This window comes from Schistocerca piceifrons, chromosome 1, assembly GCF_021461385.2.
Source record: "Schistocerca piceifrons isolate TAMUIC-IGC-003096 chromosome 1, iqSchPice1.1, whole genome shotgun sequence".
Taxonomy (NCBI): Eukaryota; Metazoa; Arthropoda; class Insecta; order Orthoptera; family Acrididae; genus Schistocerca; species Schistocerca piceifrons.
The window spans coordinates 365,373,425-365,392,136 of NC_060138.1; the positions used below are offsets into that span (position 1 = coordinate 365,373,425).

General features: G+C 41.5%; 1 protein-coding gene across 2 annotated transcripts in view; it reads left to right on the plus strand.

Moving 5' to 3' along the window:
* LOC124785846 (dynein axonemal assembly factor 10) overlaps nucleotides 1–18,712 on the plus strand; it is a 190,936-nt gene that overhangs the window by 103,108 nt on the left and 69,116 nt on the right. For both annotated transcript variants that reach the window (XR_007015963.1, XM_047254215.1), the window contains exon 5: nucleotides 13,878–13,993. Coding sequence is in view for 1 of the 2 variants with exons in the window: in XM_047254215.1 (XP_047110171.1) it covers nucleotides 13,878–13,993 (116 nt within the window). In the remaining variant the exon portion in view is untranslated. The remainder of the gene's footprint in view (nucleotides 1–13,877; nucleotides 13,994–18,712) is intronic.

The window sequence follows — 18,712 nt, forward strand, 5'->3', positions numbered from 1 at the left end:
TGTCCCCCACTTTTCTACATATATTTTAGATCTTTATATCCACTACATTGCATGTTAGGGATTTTTTTTTTTTTTTACTCCTGAGTGTGTTAGCTATCCTTGGAATGCAACAGTCGGCATTCTTTTGTTTCTGCTGTTTTTAAACAACACACTTTCAAACACACTGTTAGTTTTGTTCAAGTGTGATTGTGAGTAGTTGTTATACTTACGTTTGCAGTGCTTCTTTACGTGTGTTTTGTTGTGTTTATTGAAGATGACGAAATGTAAAGGCATTTTCAAGAAATGACAATTTAGAGGAAACAGGTTTAGAAAGCTTTCTGTACAAGAGGTTATGTCACCTGGCAGCGATGTTTCTAATTGTACGAGGATGAATCAAATGAAAACCTTAAATATTTTTAAAAATATTATTTATTGTGCAGAAGTGGTACAAAGCTGTATCACTTTTCAACATAATCTCCCCCACGCTCAATGCAAGTCCTCCATCCATTGCATCTTTGAGTGGACCAAACATATGGAAATCACTTGGGGCAAGGTCTTGTGAGTATGGTAGATGAGGAAGACACTCAAAATGCAGGTCTGTGATTGTTGCAACTGTTGTACGGGCAGTGTGGGGCCTTGCATTGTAATGTTGCAAAAGGACACTTGCTGACAGCAATCCACGTCGCTTTGATTTGATTGCAGGCCGTAGATGATTTTTTAGGAGATCTGTGTATGATGCACTGGTGACAGTGCTCCCTCTAGGCATGTAATGCTCCAAAATGATGCCTTTTTTCATCCCAAAAGAGAATCAGCACAACCTTCCCTGCTGATGGTTCTGTTTGAAACTTCTTTGGTTTTGGTGATGAAGAATGGCGCGATTCCTTGCTCGCTCTCTTCATTTCTCGTTGGTGGAAGTGAACCCAGGTTTTGTACCCAGTAATGATTCTTGCAAGGAAGCCATCACCTTCTCGTTCAAAGTACGAAAGCAGTTCTTCACAAGCATCAACACGTCGTTCTCTCATTTCAGGAGTCAGCTGCCATAGCACCCAACTTGCAGACACTTTGTGAAACTGGAGCAAATCATGAATAATGTGGTGTGCTGACCCATGACTAATCTGTAAACATGCTGCAAAGTCATTAAGTGTCACTCAGCGGTTTTCCTTCACTATGGCTTCAACTGCTGCAATGTTCAGTGGAGTCAGAACTCGTTGCGCCTGACCTGGACGACGAGCATCTTCCACTGAAGTCACACCATTTGTGAACTTCCTACTCCATTCATAGACTTGCTGCTGTGTCAAACGTGCATCACCGTACTGAACCTTCGCTCGTCAATGAATTTCAATAGGTTTCACACCTACACTATGCAAAAACCGAATAACATAACGCTGTTCTTCCCTGGTGCAAGTCGCAAGTGGGGTGGCCATTTTTATACTGATACTGCTACAGTATGTGTGCATCTGCACTGTGCTGCCACCTTCAGGCCATTCTGCATGCTGTTTGTAGCACGCTTACCAACTTGCAGGGTAACGGCCCAAAATTTCGATTTGTTATTACAAATTTACGGTTTTCATTTGACTCACCCTCGTAATTCTTCAATGAGTTTGTCATCAAAGCAGCTCACCATTTCAAGAGAGTTACAACAAATTTCTGTAAGTGACAAGGGGTGCAGTAACATTATTATAAATTTGATAATGTTATCAGATGTAATTTCTAAATTTGTACAATGTAGACAGTGTGTTGAGTCACAGAGTGTGAATATTTATGAGAGTGGCCAGTGGGAGAAAAGGCCTAGCAATTGCTTTGCATTTAATTTGCACTAAATGCTCAGCTGTGATTTCATTTATGAGTTCTTCAAAACCAGATGCAAGTGCCCCTTGTGAAATCAATACTAGATTAGTTTATGCCTTACGCTCCATTGGCAAGGGCATGGGTGCAGGGAGAACATTTTGTTCAGTGATGAACTTACATCAACCACCAAATAAATTTGAAAAACTGACTGCAATATTAGAGAAAGCTCTATGTGAGGTCAGTGAGGAAAGCATGAAACTGACTGCTAGGGAAGCAGTGGGAGGAAATGATGGATGTTTGGATATTGCAGTTGCACTTGATGGAAGTTGGCAGAAAAGAGGACATACTTCTCTGAATGGAGTAGTGACTGCCATGAGTGTAGACACTGGTAAATTGTTAGATGTGGAGATAATGTCTAAATATTGCAAATGTTGTAAAGTCAATGAACATAAAGAACACAACTGTGTAGCTAATTTTAGAGGAACAAATGGTGGTATGGAAATTCATGGAGTACAACAAATATTTCATCGCTCTGTAGAAACAAGAGGCTTAAGGTACAACAAAATTTGGGCGATGGTGACAGTAGGGCATACAACAATGTGGTGAACTCTAAGCCATATGGAGATGCCATTATTAGCAGAATAGAATGTGTAGGCCATGTTCAAAAATGTTTGGGAACAGTTAGTTTTCTCAAAACTAACTGTTGAAATGAGAGGAAAAAAATTAGAAGATTGAAAATTGTTGACCGGACAGGGTCGGTTGTCTAAAACTGAAATAGAAAACTTGCAGGTATACTATGGGCAGGCAATTAGGAGAAATAAAGAAAATATGGAGGCAATGAAGAGAGGTGTTTGGGCCATATTCTTCCGTTAAGTCCACTGCTGATGATAAGCCATGTCATGGATTGTGTCCATCAGGAGAAAATTCGTGGTGCAAATACAGTAGGACTCAGGCAACTGGAGAATTTTATTCTCACCAGCATTCTCTTCCTGCTGCTGTTATTACAGCAATTAAACCTATTTTCAGAGACTTGGCTCATCTTGACCTAAGGAAATGTCTGCATGGGCAAACACAGAACCCAAATGAATGTTTCAACAGCATAATCTGGAACCACATTCCTAAAACTGTATTTGTAGGCATGCATACAGTGAAACTAGGAGTTAATGATGCTGTTATTACATTCAGTTGTGGTAATATTGGAAAGTGTTGGGTACTGGAAAAGCTGGGAATTAATCCTGGTGAAAATATGATCACTGGGCTGCAACATTTTGATAAAGTGAGGATAGTCGATGCAGACTGGTCTACATCTAATATGGCCAAGAAAGCAAGACAAACATCCAGGAAGGTGAAAAAGAAGCTGGAAGACCTACCAGAGGCCAAAGAAAGGCCATCATATGCAGCAGGACAGTTTTGATTAACTGTAAGTAACAAACTTCAAAAGTTTTTCTTTAAAGTCAATTTCCTGCAAACTAAAATTTTCAATATGTATGCCCCATTATATCAGAAACTATCACAGATAAATGAATGACATTTTCAGAGATTCTGCATAACATAAAAAGCCACCTCTGGTACCACATTCATTAATATTCCCCCATTAGGAAGTTCACAAAAATACACTCCTGGAAATGGAAAAAAGAACACATTGACACCGGTGTGTCAGACCCACCATACTTGCTCCGGACACTGCGAGAGGGCTGTACAAGCAATGATCACACGCACGGCACAGCGGACACACCAGGAACCGCGGTGTTGGCCGTCGAATGGCGCTAGCTGCGCAGCATTTGTGCACCGCCGCCGTCAGTGTCAGCCAGTTTGCCGTGGCATACGGAGCTCCATCGCAGTCTTTAACACTGGTAGCATGCCGCGACAGCGTGGACGTGAACTGTATGTGCAGTTGACGGACTTTGAGCGAGGGCGTATAGTGGGCATGCGGGAGGCCGGGTGGACGTACCGCCGAATTGCTCAACACGTGGGGCGTGAGGTCTCCACAGTACATCGATGTTGTCGCCAGTGGTCGGCGGAAGGTGCACGTGCCCGTCGACCTGGGACCGGACCGCAGCGACGCACGGATGCACGCCAAGACCGTAGGATCCTACGCAGTGCCGTAGGGGACCGCACCGCCACTTCCCAGCAAATTAGGGACACTGTTGCTCCTGGGGTATCGGCGAGGACCATTCGCAACCGTCTCCATGAAGCTGGGCTAAGGTCCCGCACACTGTTAGGCCGTCTTCCGCTCACGCCCCAACATCGTGCAGCCCGCCTCCAGTGGTGTCGCGACAGGCGTGAATGGAGGGACGAATGGAGACGTGTCGTCTTCAGCGATGAGAGTCGCTTCTGCCTTGGTGCCAATGATGGTCATATGCGTGTTTGGCGCCGTGCAGGTGAGCGCCACAATCAGGGCTGCATATGACCGAGGCACACAGGGCCAACACCCGGCATCATGGTGTGGGGAGCGATCTCCTACACTGGCCGTACACCACTGGTGATCGTCGAGGGGACACTGAATAGTGCACGGTACATCCAAACCGTCATCGAACCCATCGTTCTACCATTCCTAGACCGGCAAGGGAACTTGCTGTTCCAACAGGACAATGCACGTCCGCATGTATCCCTTGCCACCCAACGTGCTCTAGAAGGTGTAAGTCAACTACCCTGGCCAGCAAGATCTCCGGATCTGTCCCCCATTGAGCATGTTTGGGACTGGATGAAGCGTCGTCTCACGCGTTCTGCACGTCCAGCACGAACGCTGGTCCAACTGCGGCGCCAGGTGGAAATGGCATGGCAAGCCGTTCCACAGGACTACATCCAGCATCTCTACGATCGTCTCCATGGGAGAATAGCAGCCTGCATTGCTGCGAAAGGTGGATATAAACTGTACTAGTGCCGACATTGTGCATGCTCTGTTGCCTGTGTCTACGTGCCTGTGGTTCTGTCAGTGTGATCATGTGATGTATCTGACCCCAGGAATGTGTCAATAAAGTTTCCCCTTCCTGGGACAATGAATTCACGGTGTTCTTATTTCAATTTCCAAGAGTGTATTTTCTGCAGAAAAAACTTAATTTTTGGTTAATAAATTTAAAAAAGTATTTCTTAAAAACTATAAAATGGATAAAGTAGATTTTAGTACAGTTGACTCTATTAGTATCATGTAACATACAGTAAAAATATTAAGGTCCTGCATCAAATAGTGTTTTCAGAAATGGGTCAAATACTTGCCTTAATTAACATGGGTTAGATAGGCAGGGTGTGGTCCCCTTAAGCTGATAACTAATTGAACAACACCATAGCAGCTCAGTTCTCAAAGTGTTAAACAGCTTGATACACTTAAGAGCCAAAGAAACTGTTACATCTGCCTAATATCATGTAGATCACCACGAGCACTCAGAGGTGCCGCAGTACGACATGGCTTGGACTCAACTAATGCCTGAAGTAGTGCTGGAGGGAACTGACACCATGAATCTTGCAAGGGTGTCCATAAATCTGCAAGATTATGAGGGGGTGGATATCTTTTCTGAACAGCACATTGCAAACATCCCAGTTATGCTCAATAATGTTCATGTCTGGGGAGTTTGGTGGCAAGCCGAAGTGTTTAAACTCAAAAAATTGTTCCTGGAGTCACTCTGTGGCAATTCTGAACTTGTGGGGTGTCGCATTGCACTTCTGGAATTTCCCAAGTCTGTTGGAATGCACAATAGACATTAATGGATGCAGATGATCAGACAGGATGCTTACGTATGTGTCACCTGTCAGAGTTGTATCTAGATGTATCGGGTCCCATATCACTCCAACTGCACTCACCTCACACCATTACTGCAGAGTGCATGGATTCATGAAGTTGTCTCCATACCCATAAATATCCATCTGCTCGATACAATTTGAATCGAGACTCATTTGATCAGGCTACGTGTTTCCAGTCATCAACAGTCCAATGTCAGTGTTTACGAGCCCAGGTGAGGCTTAAAGCTTTGTGTTGTGCAGTCATCAAGAGTACACTAGTGGGCCTTCACCTCCAAAGATCCATATCAGCAGTGTTTCATTTAATGGTTCTCGCGATGATACTTGTTGAAGGCTCAGCATTGAAATCTGCAGCAATTTTCAGAAGAATTTCACTTCTGTCACATTGAATGATTTTCTTCAGTCATCATTGGCCCTGTTCTTGCAGGATCTTTTTCCAGCCATGGCAGTGTTGGAGATTTGATGTTTTACCTGATTACTGATATTCATGGTACACTTGTGAAATGGTTGTACTTCATCGCTACCTCAGAGATGCTGTGTCCCATCACTCGTGCGCCGACTATAACACCACATTAAAACTCACTTAAATATTGATAAACTGCCATTGTAGCGGCAGTAACCAATCTAACAACTGCGCCAGACACTTGTTGTCTTATATAGGCGTTGCTGACCGCAGTGCCATATTATGCCTGTTTACATATCTCTGTATTTGAATACATATGCATATACCAGTTTCTTTGGTGCTGCAGTGTAAATAGTCATTAATTAAGGAGTCTGTTTAGGATTGTTTAAACTTGTAGTTAAAACACACAGATTTACTATTATGACCATGACTGTATATCAGTAACAACTGCCTTATATAACTACGTTGATGTCTTGTGGTTTTGACAAAATTCAAGTGGTATTTTGGGTGCATAATGTGTGGAGAGAAGATCACAAAGATAGAGCCCTGGGTTCAACATAGGGGCATAGTGAAAGATCCAAAAGTGACCATGTCAAAAAGAAAGAACACTACCCTTTAGGGTGGTTACTTGAAACACATGAAAATAGTGTTGAAGGTTCACAAGTTAGTTGCTATAGCTCAGTTAGTAAAAGCATTGCCCATGCAACACAAGGCTTAGATTTGAGTTCTAGTCTGGCACACAATTGAAACTGCCACAATTTTCATTATAATTGTTATTATATTGCTTCAATAGTATTATCAAGAGTACATAGACTGTAACAAGCAGCTAACACTGTGCCAATCTTTGCAAAAAATTATTTTCATAAAGAAGCTAAAAACATGAAATTAAAATGTATTCTCAGTATAAGTAGTTTTTGTATTGACAACACAGATCTCTGCAGCAATCAAAAATTAAGATTTTTTGTTTCTTTATTCTATTATAGAGGCCTTACTTAATACCATATCATCACCATCTCCAACGTCCATTTGACATTTATTGCTGGATAAATACCTGCTACAGGTTTTCTGCATATTTTGTTTGCATCTATGTTGATTCTGCATGTTTTATAATGTGATGTACCCATCTCCAATTATGTCATCATCTCAGTCTTCTATTGTCTATATGAATCCAGAAAAGTACCAAAGAATTTATTTAGTCCAACAACCATCATTTTGTGAAGCCACAGGTCCCACCACACTCCATTTCATTTTCACTACAGTCATAATTATGTCTTCCACTTCCCTGATCCACTTGTTCCTCTTTGTGTCCCTCCTTGTAATTTCCAAAATACATCTCACCGTTGTTCACTGAGCAGCCTTCAGTTTTTGAATGGTTTTCACATTAAAAGTCAATGTCTCACTGCCATAAATCAGAATGGATAAGACACATTGATTGTTAACTTTTCTTTGCAGTTATGCTGGAATCTTAGTTTTAGAAACCCTATTTAGTTTGTCAAAAACAGTCCAGGCTATTTTTACATATCTGCTTATATCTTTTGCTCTCTGTCTCATCAGTATCCTTAACTACTGTGAAAACCAAAACAAATTAACTGTTCTATAGCTTCATTGTTAATTTGTACAAATTTTTTGCCAGTTGCATATTATTTTAATCTTGTTGTAACTACTTTCAGTCAACTAAACAATCATTTAGTCGCACAAGAACTCTCAGCCACTGTAAAAGTTTTGTAGGACAATATTGTATCAATCCAAAGTGTCATGCTCTGGGAACCATAGGAAAGAAGAAGAAACCTATATATTAAATGACAGACAGAAATGGGCAAGGGTTGGTTTTTTGGTATATTTTGTCATCTGAAATACAAGGATAATGCTGGAAGGGAAGAAAATACAAACATCTGGATATAAGAGACAAATTTCAAACCTTGGCACAGTGAACTATGGACTGTAGAAGAAAGAACACTTGTTTGAGTTGGTGTGGAATATAACCTCTCCATATTCATAGTTTTATGAATTTATGTGCTAAAGTGAGGTGCACACTACTCTAGTTTCCTAACACCATGAGGTTTTTGGTAATTTTCCATGTTCCCCAACATCTAGTCTAGTACTGTGACCCCCACCCAACCCATTTTTCTGGCACTTGATTCATATAATGACTATCTGTCTTGCCATATTTGTCATGAGCATCTTTCACCCATTTTCTAATCCAATCTGATCATTAATAGCATGAAACACCATTTATCAACTGATTGATAACCAAAATTTAACATTTTTGGTAGTACAAAGATCGCTGGCAGCTGGGAAGATGGGTGAAGGCAAAGACTCAATATTGGTAACTTGTAATGAAACATGGTTACCAAAATTACAGCCATGATTATGAACACATTTGTGTTTTGCAATCTTACCTCCGTTAACACCATAACTTGTAGGAGTGACCTCTCTCTGCAGAAGTTATTGTTGATATGGGCATTTCTTCTTTCCCCTTCATCTAACAACACCCTAACCCCACCCTTTTTCATACAATTTCTTTTTTTCAAATTTTCACAGTTATTCCTGTTACTTTTCATTTCCCTTAGTATTTTGTTACCTTTCTTCACAATTTTATTTCATCAATAATTGTTTCTTTACCATTTCCTCCCACTTTTATTTTGCTCTGTTGTTGTCCACTAACTTGTTGTCACCACTCATTGCATTAATGACCTTGTTGTCATGTAATTCATCCATGTTTAACTTTTTGTGTTTTGAAATTCTTTCTTCTAATTGCATTACGACACTGATTTCACTCTCAACCTGCCCAGTTCCAAGTGAATTCCGACAACTTTCCTCCAGCATTTTATGTTGATTCACTGATTAAAGCACCTTGTACATCTGAAGGCTAACATTTCTGTCAGCTACTTCATATGTGCCCATGCCTCCTGCTTCTTGATATATTGGTGTCTTTATTTGGTATTGTTATTTGTTCTTAAATGTGTCTTCTTGGATCTACATCTACATTTACCTACATTCTCTGCAAACCACTGTACAGTGGGTGGCAGAGGGTACCATGTACCACTACTATTAACTTCCTTTTCTTTTCCACTCTTAAAACAGAGAAAGGGAAACAATTGTCTATGTGTTTCCATATGAGACCTAATTTTTCTTATCTTAGTGGTTCTTACTCAAAATTTAAGTAGGAGGCAGTAGAATGATTCTGCAGTCAACCTCAAATGCTGATTATCTAATTCTCAATAGTGTGTTACAAAAAGAACAACATTTTCAGCCGGCTGCTGCGGCCGAGCGGTTGTAGGCACTTCAGTGCTGAACCGCGCTGCTGTTACGGTCGCAGGTTCGAATCCTGCTTCGGGCATGGATGTGTGTGATATCCTTGGGTTAATTAAGTTAAAGTAGTTCTAAGACAAGGGGACTGATGACATCAGATGTCAAGTCCCATAGTGCTTAGCGCCATTTGAACCATTTTGAACAACATTTTCCCTTCAGGGAATCTCATTTGAGTTCACCAAGGATCTACCAGTACTTGCATGTTGATCTAACCTACTGGTAACAAATCTAGCAGGCCAACTCTGAATTGCTTCAATATCTTTCTTAATCTGACCTAGCAGGAATCCGAAACACTTAAACAACACTCAAGAATGGATGGCAGTAGTATTCTATATGTGATCTCCTTTGTAGATGAATCACACTTCTCTAAAATTCTTCTGATAAACTAAAGTCAGCCAGTTACTTTCCCTGCTACTGTCCTCACAAGCTCATTCAATTTCAAATTGCTTTGCAATGTTACACCTGGGTTTTAATGAATGTGATTGTCAAGCATCACACTAGTAGTGCTGCATTCAAGCATTATAGTATTGTTTTTCTACTCATAAGCTCTAATTTGCGTTTTTCCACATTTAAGGCAAGCTGCTATTCATCAGGCCAACTAAAAATTTGTCTGAGTCATCTTGAATCTTTCTACAGTCACTCAGTGACAACACTTTTTGGTACACCAAAGCATCAGCGGCAGCCACAGACTGATGCTCACCCTGTCCATCATATAATTTACGTATGTTAGGAATAAGAGTGGTCCCATCTCACTTCCCTGAGGTGCTCCTGATGTTACCCTCGTCACTGATGAACACTCACCACTAAGGACAACATACTGGGTTCTATTACTGAAGAAGGCTTTGAATCACTCACATATCTGGGAACATATTCTATACACTCATACCTTCTTCAACAGTGTGCAGTGGGGCACCATGTCAAATGCTTTCTGGATAATCTAGGACTGTGGATACTGCCTGTTGTCCTTCAATCATGGTTTACAAGATATCGTGCAAGAAAAGGACAAGCTGAGTTTCACTGAAGTGATGCTTTCTAAATCTGTTCTAGTTTTTTGATAGGAGCTTTTCTGTCTCCAAACTAAAAAATGTTCAAGAATTCTGCAGCAAACCAATGTTAAGAATATTGGTCTGTCATTTTATGGGTCAGTTCTTCTACCCTTCTTATATAAAGGCGTTACTTGTGCCTTTTTCCCCATAGCTTGGTACTTTTATTTTGCAAGAGGTTTGTGATAAATGCAAGCTAAGTAAAGGTCCATTGCCCCTGAACCAATGGCCTGTGAAACCAAATTGGGATTCCATCTGGACCTGGTGAATTTGACCTCATTCAGTTGCTTCTCTATGCCAGGTATGCCTGTTACTATGTCCTCCACATGGGAGTTTGTGCAACAGTCAGCTTTCCTTTTTCTGTCTTCCATTGCCACACAAGACTGGTCAGTGAGTGACTAGATAGGAATCTTCGACCTGCTTAGTGATTTTACTTTTCTCGAGGCCTCTGCAGTTTTTTTGCTAAGGTACGATGGTGATAGTTGTTGTAGGCTTCGCCCATTGATCTTTTTACAAATATATGAATGTCTACCAACTTTTGGCTGTTGTCATCCACACATTCTTTTTTGAATGAAACGGAGAGTGCAATGGTCTCTGCTTCCTCAAAATTTTTGCAAATTTTGTTATTAAACCATAGTGGGTCTTTCCTGTCCTTAATCCACTTACTCTACACATTCTTCTCCAGAGCATGGCTTAAAATCCATTTAAAATTTGGCCATAATTCCTCCACATCCATCATATTGGAAGTAAATGACGTCCATTCATTGTTTAAATGGGATGCTAACAACTAATATCTGCTCTTCCTAGAAAAAATAATCTCATAGCCTTCCTGATGGATTTATTAACTTTAGTAACCATCATTACTATGATGACATTATGGTCGCTAATCCCGACTCTATACTGCGTACTTTATCAGAAGAAGGACCACATGTGGAAGTAGTTTCATGATTTGCCAAGTCTGATGTAACTTCTACACAAATTTTTATGTGTGCATGCCCACCAACCAACTGTTCACCAGAAAGGATGACCACTGACAGATTGTTTCCAAGAGCAGAGTTGACTGCGTGAGGCAGAACATGCCACTCCGCGAAACAGGTTTGACTCCAGTGGCTGCTTCAAAACTAGCATCTCCCCCCCAACTCCCCATGCCCCCACCCCTCCCCACTCCAGATAGAATTACATAAATGGAACCTGTTCATACAACACAATCCTCCTAGCCTCATTCATTACTAACCCTCGCCCCATTCTCACCTCCATCCTTGTCCATGTGCCTCCCACTTCCCTTTGAGTAACTCCATTCTCTGTTCCTTCTGTGTCAGGCCCCCCTCCCACTTGCCATGTCTCCCACCCACCTTGCTCCCTCCTGATGACCGACACCTTCATTATTTCATGTGTCATATGCAACTTTTCCTGCCTTCACGAAGACTGTCTCACCAGTGCCACATTTCTTTCCCATTCACTTGCCACCTCTCCCTCTGAGCTTTCAGCTTCCTTTCCTTCCAACTTTTCCTTCCTCTCTCCCCTCATTCTTCCTTCTCACCCACTCAACCTAATGCACCCTCTCACAGCAGTTGGGCTGCAGAAGTGAGACATGAAGCCAGCCAGGGTAGTGTAGTCACGCATGTGTATTTTTCCAGAATGAGATTTTCACTCTGTAGCAGAGTGTGTGCTGATATGAAACTTCCTGGCAGATCAAAACTGTGTGCCGGACCGAGACTCGAACTCGGGACCTTCGCCTTTCGCGGGCAAGTGGTCCACCAACTGAGCTACCCAAGCACAACTCATGCCCGTCTTCACAGCTTTACTTCTGCTAGTACCTTGCCTCCTACCTTCCAAACTTTACTTAAGCTCTCCTGTGAACCTTGCAGAACTAGCACTCCTGAAAGAAAGGATATTGTGGAGACATGGCTTAGCCACAGCCTGGGGGGTGTTTCCAGAATGAGATTTTCACTCTGCAGTGGAGTGTGTGCTGATATGAAACTTCCTGGCAGATTAAAACTGTGTGCCAGACCGAGACTCGTACTTAGGACCTTTGCGTTTCACGGGCAATTGCTCTACCAACTGAGCTACCCAACCATGACTCACGCCCCGTCCTCGCAGCTTTACTTCTGCCAGTACCTCGCCTCCTACCTTCCAAACTTTACAGAAGCTCTCCTGCGAAACTTGCAGAACTAGCACTCCTGAAAGAAAGGATATTGCGGGGACATGGCTTAGCCACAGCCTGGGGGGTGTTTCCAGAATGAGATTTTCACTCTGCAGTGGAGTGTGTGCTGATATGAAACTTCCTGGCAGATTAAAACTGTGTGCCAGACCGAGACTCGTACTTAGGACCTTTGCGTTTCACGGGCAATTGCTCTACCAACTGAGCTACCCAACCATGACTCACGCCCCAACCTCACAGCTTTACTTCTGCCAGTACCTCGCCTCCTACCTTCCAAACTTTACAGAAGCTCTCCTGCGAAACTTGCAGAACTAGCACTCCTGAAAGAAAGGATATTGCGGGGACATGGCTTAGCCACAGGCTGGGGGATGTTTCCAGAATGAGATTTTCACTCTGAACTGGAGTGTGCACTGATATGAAACTTCCTGGCAGATTAAAACTGTATGCCGGACCGAGACTCAAACTCGGGACTTTGCCTTTCGCAGGCAAGTGCTCTACCAACTGAGCTACCCAAGCACGACTCACGCCCCATCCTCATAGCTTTACTTCCGCCAGTACCTCGCCTCCTACCTTCCAAACTTTACAGAAGCTCTCCTGTGAGGTACTGTCAGAAGTAAAGCTGTGAGGATGGGGCGTGAGTCGTGCTTGGGTAGCTCATTTGGTAGAGCACTTGCCTGCGAAAGGCAATGGTCCCGAGTTAGGGTCTCGGTCCGGCACACAGTTTTAATCTGCCAGGAAGTTTCATGTGTATTTTTGTTAGTTATGAAGACACACATTGTTTGGAACATTAGAAACACAACTATTACAGAGTAAGGTGGTGCAGTGGTGAGACACTGGACTTATATTCATAAGGATGTGAACTGAAATCCCATCTGACCACCCACATTTATATTTTACATGTTTTCTTAAATCCCATAAGACAAAAGCTAGGATGGTTCTATGAGAAGGACATTGCAATTTTCCTTCCTAATCCTACATCAAATTGAGATTGTGCTCCACCTCGAATGACCTCATTGACAACCGGATGCTAAATCCTAATCGTCATACCCCATTGTTGTCACTATTAAATGATTTGAATGCTTTATTTGTTATTGCAGGTTATTAATTGTTCATTCCATTGTTTGCACCACATTTTTTTTCTCTTGTATTTATATTTAATTGATGTGTTTCTTTCCTTTCCTTTGACATCTCTCTACATGTCTATGTTTGCTTCAGAAGAATACATTTTCTGAGGCATAGAGTCTTTGTCAGCCAGCTTCTATAGCTGTTATTCTGTCATATGTGCATACAGTTGGGTTTAGCTAAACAGTCATTGGTTTTCTATAACATTTCATTCTGAATTTACTCCAAAGTCCCACTGAATACTTAATAGATACACCTCAGTATTGAGTATATATTATTAAATTATTATTTTTTGGCATCAAAGTTGTAAACCTTGTCATGTACAATTTTTCAGGCAATTCATACAACTCAGAGGAAAGAATGGTATGTGCTGGTTATGATAATGGTGACATTAAGCTGTTCGACCTAAAAACAATGGAACTTAGATGGGAAACAAATGTGAAAAATGGTGTAAGTATATTGAACAAAGGGGGAAAATACAAAGTAAAATCCAGTAATTGCCATGATAAAGAAAATGTATTTTTCTCTGTTCTTTTACATATGGTTTTGCAAGTATTTTTACAATATCTTTTGTCACAAGAAATTATTTTATGACTACCTAAAGTTTTCTCTTTTGTTGCATACCGGAGACTAGTGATACACTTATTATGACAGACACTTACTACATTAATCTCTTTTACAAATGGAAAAATGTGAAAGACTCAAAAACTGTGAGTAATGAACAGCTAAGAAGAAACAAGGTCAAATTACTCACACAAGTTTTATGTTTATTACAGCTTTTAATAGTTAACTGAAACATGTGAGAATGGTGGAAGGGGAAGGGGAGAATTATGCAGTAGGGAGCACTTATCAACACTCAAAAAACTTCTGGTACTGAAGATGGGCAATCCATCTGTCACACCTAGCTAACCGTTATTACTGCCTGGGAGTTCAACAAGAGTGTAACTCAAAACAGTTTAATGTAATATATAAGGTATGTCTTATTAAAAAGGAGACCTTTGTTGTAGCAGCATTGTATGTAATCCCAGGGGTGAATGTGTTTGCCGACAGATGGCGTAATGGTATTCCCAGTTGCACAAACAGAGTTAACAGCTTCACAGTAATTTTCTCTTTCCTGGAAATTTGTTTCCAATCCAATTTTCCTTGCATGATGGATTCCCCCTAATCAGCATGAAGAGCAGTTATCCAATTTCTTTGTGCAGATGTGAAACATGCTTCACAAAATTATTGGAAGATAAAAGAAGTGTGGGAGAACAGTGTCTCATATGGTGCACAATATCCTGGCGGTGTCAGCATTATGGAGCAGGACAGTATACAACCAGAAAATACCACAACCTAAGGAGGCACATGTTGTTACCTCCAGTGCTTTAATGGTTTCAGCTGTGGAGGAGCTCATATTAACAAATCATTGGATCGCGACATGTGACATTGCTGTTGAACTTTTAATAAGCACAGGAACTGTGCATCACATAAACCACGAGAAACCAGATGGCAGTTATAAGAGGCGAGGGGCATGTAAGGGAAAAAGTGGCTGGGAAGGGAGTGAGACAGGGTTGTAGCCTATCCCCAAAGTTATTCAATCTGTATATTGAGCAAGCAGTAAAGGAAACAAAAGAAAAATTCGGAGTTGGAATTAAAATCCATGGAGAAGAAATAAAAACTTTGAAGTTTGCCGATGACATTGTAATTCTGTCAGAGACAGCGAAGGACCTGGAAGAGCAGCTGAACGGAATGGAGAGTGTCTTGAAAGGAAGATATAAGATGAACATCAACAAAAACAAAACGAGGGTAGTGGAATGTAGTCGAATTAAATCGGGTGATGCTGTGGGAATTAGATAGGAAATGAGACGCTTAAAGTAGTAAACGAGTTTTGCTATTTGGGGAGCAAAATAACTGATGATGGTCAAAGTAGAGAGGATATAAAATGTAGACTGGCAATGGCAAGGAAATCATTTCTGAAGTAGAGAAATTTTTTGACATTGAGTATAAATTTAAATGTCAGGAAGTCGTTTCTGAAAGTATTTGTATGGAGTGTAGCCATGTATGGAAGTGAAACATGGACGATAAATAGTTTAGGCAAGAAGAGAATAGAAGCTTTCAAAGTGTGGTGCTATAGAAGAATGCTAAAGATTAGATGAGTAGATCACATAACTAATGTGGAGGTATTGAATAGAATTGGAGAGAAGAGAAATTTGTGGCACAACTTGACTAGAAGAAGGGTTCGGTTGGTAGGGTATATTCTGAGGCATCAAGGGATCACCAATTTAGTATTGGAGGGCAGCGTGGAGGGTAGAGGGAGACCAAGAGATGAATACACTAAACAGATTCAGAAGGATGTAGGTTGCAGTAGGTACTGGGAGATGAAGAACCTTGCACAGGATAGAGTAGCTGCATCAAACCAGTCTCTGGACTGAAGACAAATGAGAGCATGGCAGTACATTGTATCAATTAAATCTGTTGCAGGTGTTTGCCATATGACCTGGCACTAGCAGATGTATCTTTCCGCACCGTACATAGTGACTTCGCCAGATGTGTACATAATTAATAGAGTGATCCATTCATATGTCTCGTAGCATTACAAGACTTGGTACTGTTCTTGCTGTTCCATTCACATCTGTTACACAAAAAATCCTCTGTTTGTAGAATGCCCTGTCCAAGTGTCGTGCACCACAGTAGTTTTCAGAGTATGGTTCATGGATGTAGAGAATAGGTTACAGAATTTTGAAAGCAGCTATTCACTTGATACCTAATACATTTCTGGTAGGGAATGTCATAGGAATTTGTCTGGCAATGGAAAATCCATTATGAAAATCCTAAATTGCTACTTAATGTATAGTGGAAATGTTGTGTCACAGACGGGCAAACAAAAAGACTGCTAAACAAATAAGCTTTTGGCCAAAAGGCCTTCTTCTGAAGGGTGGGGCAGCTAGATGCAGAAAGGAAGTACAATGTGGCGTGGGGTAGGAGGGAGGTGGAGGAGATTGGAAAAGGAGAAAAGTGTTAAGACTGTGGGTGCCGGGCTTGAAGCTTTCTTAGTCACTGTTCTTCACCAATCTATCCCCTAGACTGTTTCCACTCCAGCACTACCAAGCTTTCTATTTCACCAACACACCCACAGTCTTTATACTTCTCTCTTTTTCCACTCCCTTCCCCCCGCCCCACGTTTTTCTTCACGTCTGCACCTAGCTGCGCCTGCCCTCTCCCCACCATGTCCCTATATCCTCCCACAAGCAGCACTTTACTGACCCCCAATGCTACCCTGTTATCCCTCCCCCTCCCTACCCCAGCCTCCTCCTTACCCCCATCACACAGGCTGCTTCTCCCATCATTCTCAGTTGCTTGGCCAGAGACAGTCGTCGTGTGTGTGAGTTGTGTTTGCTTGAGAGAGAGTGTGTGTGTGTGTGTGTGTGTGTGTGTGTGTGTGTGTGTGTGTGTGTGTGTTGTCTACTTCAGAAGAAGACTTCTTATTGTGCCTCTCTGTGACCCAGCATCTCCACTATATGGTGAGCAGTAGTCGATCCTTTTCATAATATTATTATAGGAATTTTTATAGTGATCATGCATATAGAGTAGACCCAACACATAAGATATAAGCATTTTTCTGGAATTTTTCAATTTATTTAGTCATTCCCACTTGTCAAAGATCCAAGACAGAGTTGCTATGCTCAGTGACCAATCAGCACAAATGCCTACCTGCTATTCATTATTAAGAATATACAACACCTCAGTAACTTTCAAATGAATGACACTGTTACGTTTGTCTTTCCCACTAAATAATTAATATAGTGATTCCTTTACATATATACTGGGTGGCCACACCAATCAATATAAACAATTCCCTGAGAATTTATGAAACTATGTTGTGAAAAATATGGAAATTTCACGTGAAGGTTTTACTAAAGGCCTGACTCAACAACAGTGTCAGACAACTTCATTCACCTTTTGGTAACTGGTCATCTTCAGGACGGACTCTTTACTAGTAGGTGTTGCTTGAGACTTTCCTGATGGACAAATCGTAAATATGGTTCTAAGGTGAGACGTCTGATGTTGTTGAGAAATTTCCACAATATTTCATCAGCACAACTGACTGACATCTTCAGCTGTGGCAAACACACTGCTGAGGCTGTGACCAAAGCCTCCAGTTTCTGCCAGTCTGAGAAGAAACTGCACAGGTGTGAATGCATGTAATTTGGTGACCATTAGCATGGATATCCTGATCAGTAGCAAGAGAGGCAGCTACACCACGTGCCATTTGGTGTACTAACAGCTTCGATGCATGTGCAGAGGCTGTCATTCTTACTGCGCGCTGCTATTGCCCACCTCAGTTCCCTCTGTTGGGAGTCACCTTCTGCTGTGTGTGTCCTCACTAGCATGTGCCCATCCTTGCCATTGTCATCTGAATATCTATGTCACCACTGCAGTGTCAGCCCTTATGTGACCAACAGTTCCTCTTTGTGTTCACTGTGATTTTAACATGGCCAGCACTGGATCCCCTGCTGTGCTAAGTTCATGTCCCACGTCCCTGTTCAGCAGGTTAGTTGAGCTGCAAATCTCCACTGCTGCTATAATAATGTAGTTTTGAGTACGAACACGTCAATGACAGTATTTGGTGTTTTTGTGTTCCATGCTGTCTCCTGTTCTGAGACAATGCTTTGCCACTGCAGTTTTCTCTGGCTGGTCCAGATGTGTGTGTCATCCATGTTTGACGTATCTGTCCTGCATAATATAACAAATTTGCCCAATGTATGATTTCCTGCAGCGACATGGAATCTTATAGACACCAAGCGTTCTTAGACGAAGGTCATCTTTCACTGAGCTGTAGTTTCATTGGCAAATGATGCATTTAACTTTTTATTATTAGTCTGCAGGATTTTACCGTGGTCATCCTTTCTTCAGTGATGTATTTTATGAAGATTGATCAAAATTAGTTTCTCCCAAAAGACAAAATTGCTGTGCACAGTGTGACTGAAAAGGATGTACATGGTGAGTCCACCATGAGATATAGATGCCCCTAGGCATATCAGAGACTTCAGTACCTTGAATTTTGCTTGAAAATTTAACTGTGAAAAAGATATGTTCCTAACAGATTTTGCACAGTTTGACTGAAGCTCAGAAACATGAGGCTCGATGTTAACTGGTGTAAGAAAATGCTTCTTGTGAGCTCTTTTG